This window comes from Camelina sativa, chromosome 7 (genome assembly GCF_000633955.1).
Source record: "Camelina sativa cultivar DH55 chromosome 7, Cs, whole genome shotgun sequence".
Taxonomy (NCBI): Eukaryota; Viridiplantae; Streptophyta; class Magnoliopsida; order Brassicales; family Brassicaceae; genus Camelina; species Camelina sativa.
In genome coordinates, this window is record NC_025691.1 from 30,669,048 (window position 1) to 30,672,478 (window position 3,431).

The following is a 3,431-nucleotide window of genomic DNA, read 5'->3' on the forward strand; positions in this document are numbered from 1 at the left end:
AAAATTTCGTGTTTGTTTAACAACCAACTTCAAATTTCTTAAAAGTTCAACCTAATTTTTTTCTTTGCAAATTACAAACTTTTCAATTAACAGTTCATTATTTCTTATATTAAATAACATTAGTAAGTATTAAATATCAAATAATTTTTGTTTGATTTCAAATAGTTTTTTTTTAGCAAACGCTCAAGAAATCTTCACGAAATACCAAATAACCTTAGGTCTGTTTAGCTCGTTCAAATGTTGACAATCTCTCGGTAGCTAAGAAAACGTTAAGAGAATAAGAGATCAATGCGGTTTTGTATTTACATTTTTCTAACACAAACTAATTAAATCCCACTCCCCTTGTCATCATCCAAACAGTAGCCGGAAAAGCAAAAAGCTCATAAACAAACAAAGCAAGGTTTTGTCCCAGAAGATAAAAACAATTCATACATCACTTTCTTGTTTCTTTCTTAGCTTCGTTGTTCGTCCAGACTACTTGCTCCAGAGAACTAGAGAGCTTCTTATAGAACTGCAAACACACCATCAACTCTGCTTAGCTCATCATCAAACTGGTTCTTTAACCCTATAATATAGTCGAAACAAACTATGGACTTACCTTGTGGATTAGAGATTAGATATATTATAGAGTTTTTTTTTGGTTTTTGTCCATCAAATATATCATAGAAAGGATAACAATAACAAATAATCATTGACCATTTCTTTTTGGTTTTTGTCCATCAAATATATCATAGAAAGGATAACAACAATAACAAATAATCATTGAACATTTCCTTAAAAATTATGGTAAACTGACACTTGAAATTAATCGTAGGATGCAAAACATGAATTAATCAAACATGGCCATGAGAGTTTCAAACATAACAGAGAAGAGCAGTCAGTTTTTGGATTTTTTTGGGCTAAAGTTATAATAAACAAAAACTAATAATTTTGGAGGAGGGGTAATTTAGGATTTTTGGTTAATTTTCGGTTTTCGGTTATTGTGGGTTTTGAGAGATTATTGGTTTCGAGTTTTGAGACATATTTCGGCTTTCGGTTAATTTTCGGTTTTTGAGGATTAAAACCGAAATAACCGATTTTTGTTTTTGTTTTTTAAAATTCCGATTACTTTTTGTTAAAAACACCTGATTTTAGGGTTAAAACTCTGGTTAGCTCATCAAACCGGCTAGGCGGCTACTTAAACTACCCCTATGATATAAGTCGACATGGACTAACCTTGTGGAATTCGAGGGTGTCTCCTTTCGATTTCGATACTTGAACCATATGAAGACTTGGCGCTACTTGGAATATCTGCTTGTCACACACCATACAAAGTTACAAACACTCTGGATCAGATCAGAAACTGATAAACCATGATCACCAACACTTTCTTGAATGTCCATAGTCTCATATAACATACCTCTGTCGCCACATTGAGATTTCCTTTTCTCCCAGCCTTGACATTCTCAAGCCTCATCTGATATATTTCAAGTAATCTTAGTTATTGATTATTTTCATTTCATTTCCTTTCCTGTTTCAGAGTTTTTACTAACTAACCTTGTAGTTCTTCTTTTGCACATCAAAACCGAGAGGCTTTGCAGCTTCTTCTATCTTCTCAATGATCTCATTCGCGCCTCCTCTCAGTGTTATCCTTGTTTCCCTCTTAAACTCCTGTTTTTGTTTTTAAGAAAACATTTCATTAACAGAAGATTGCAAATACAAAGAGTGCCGGTTCTTTATATCGAAACACAAACCTGTTCTGGATCAAACAGATTCTCTAGGTTAAGCCCCCTTGACATTGAGATGATCTCAAATGCATTGATTGCTGCTGGTTGCTCTTCTTTCTTCTCAGTAACATGATGTTCCTGTACATGATCATCACAATGATGCTATTATTAAATATAAACTTTTAAAAAAATGGAACAAGAAATGAAATTATCCTCACCTCGGAGTCCTTGAAAACAGCATCAATATCGTCCATGTTTGAATCATCCTTATCCTCGAACACTGGAGGCTTGTAATCTTTCTTGAACCATTCATCTTCAAATACCTCTTGTGGTGTTACACGCTGACACAAAACCACATCAACTCAGTTTCTTGGTTTATTGCATTGTCAACAAAAAATCAATCAATAATTGGGTGTTGAGGATCCTCATTCTTAGGTAATCAAAAGACATGTTTATTCGACTAGTATGCTTAACCAGTTGAAATAGAAACTGTGCAATTAAATGAAAGATGAAGCAGATAGAATTGTACATTTTAATATGTATAACACAGGATCCCCAACTTTTTTTCTCCAGCCCTTTTGTGCTAGAAAAAATGGAAAGCATATGTAATATTAGATAGAGCTCATTACTCTCTACTCATGGGGTTTTTACTTGTCTTCTTATATAATGAATAAAAAGGTCATAAGCTTGTGAGGAAAGTTTTAGCAATGGGCAGGTGTATGGTCATGTGAACTCATAGTAGCATTGTTAAAATTACTCACAGTCATTGGGTTCGGATCCAAGATTCGAGTGATCAGTTTCATGGCGCCAAGTGAGAGCCACGGAGGACAGTTGAATTCACCAGATGAAATCTGCATATATAAAAAGAGTTTTAAAAACTGAAACAAGGAGTGGTGGTGGAGGACTCCATCTAAAAAGAGAGAATTTGTAAAAAAAGAGGGGTTGCTCACTTTTTTATAAAGATTCATTAGATTAGAATCATCAAAAGGCAAGTAACCTGCAAGCAGAACATAGAGTATAACACCGCATGACCACATGTCAGCCGTTGCTCCATCGTAGCCTCTATCATTGAGAACCTAAAAACCACAAAGATAAGAGACTAGTTCGTTAGAACCCTGAAGGGATTGTATTATCAGATATAATCAAATCATTGCTGTTTAGGCAGACCTCAGGAGCAACGTAGTTCGGAGTTCCACAAGATGTATGAAGGAGACCATCATCCTGCTACCCCCAAATATATAAGCCATGTGTAAGAATAAATATGGAAGAACAACAAAATCCGTAAGTTGCTAGGAAAAATTGAAACCATTTCTTGGAACAGTAAAGATTATCCGACAAGAAAAATACTATGGAAACAGATAGTAGTCATTACCCTGACTTGTTGAGACAAAGCACTTAATCCAAAATCTGAGATCTTGAGGTTTCCATAGGCATCCAATAGTAAATTTTCAGGCTGTAATATTATATAACAGTCAGAATTGTTACACCCAATGGTACAAATAGAAGCAGTGGGTGGGTGTCGAAGAAAGCTTTATTCTCAACATGGTTTAAGTAGTCTCTTTATTCTCTATTTATATAACTAACATGTCTCATAGTCAGGGAAGGTGTTTCATCGAGATTTCGGTGGATTTGATTGAGAGGAGCTCCATATACACCATCCATGAAAAATAATTTTATCTAGTTCAGCTCTCATATCAAGAGTACCTTGAGGTCTCTATGGTAGAC

General features: G+C 34.8%; 1 protein-coding gene across 1 annotated transcript in view; it reads right to left on the bottom strand.

The window, feature by feature from the left end:
* Positions 254–3,431, bottom strand: part of LOC104703511 (CBL-interacting serine/threonine-protein kinase 3) — a gene marked incomplete in the record, with an annotated part of 4,673 nt that continues 1,495 nt past the window's right edge. Inside the window, 10 exon segments of the mRNA XM_010419538.2 lie at positions 254–511; positions 1,216–1,290; positions 1,400–1,456; positions 1,537–1,650; positions 1,734–1,844; positions 1,925–2,047; positions 2,468–2,557; positions 2,657–2,782; positions 2,874–2,927; positions 3,079–3,159. Coding sequence (XP_010417840.1) covers positions 434–511; positions 1,216–1,290; positions 1,400–1,456; positions 1,537–1,650; positions 1,734–1,844; positions 1,925–2,047; positions 2,468–2,557; positions 2,657–2,782; positions 2,874–2,927; positions 3,079–3,159 — 909 coding nt within the window.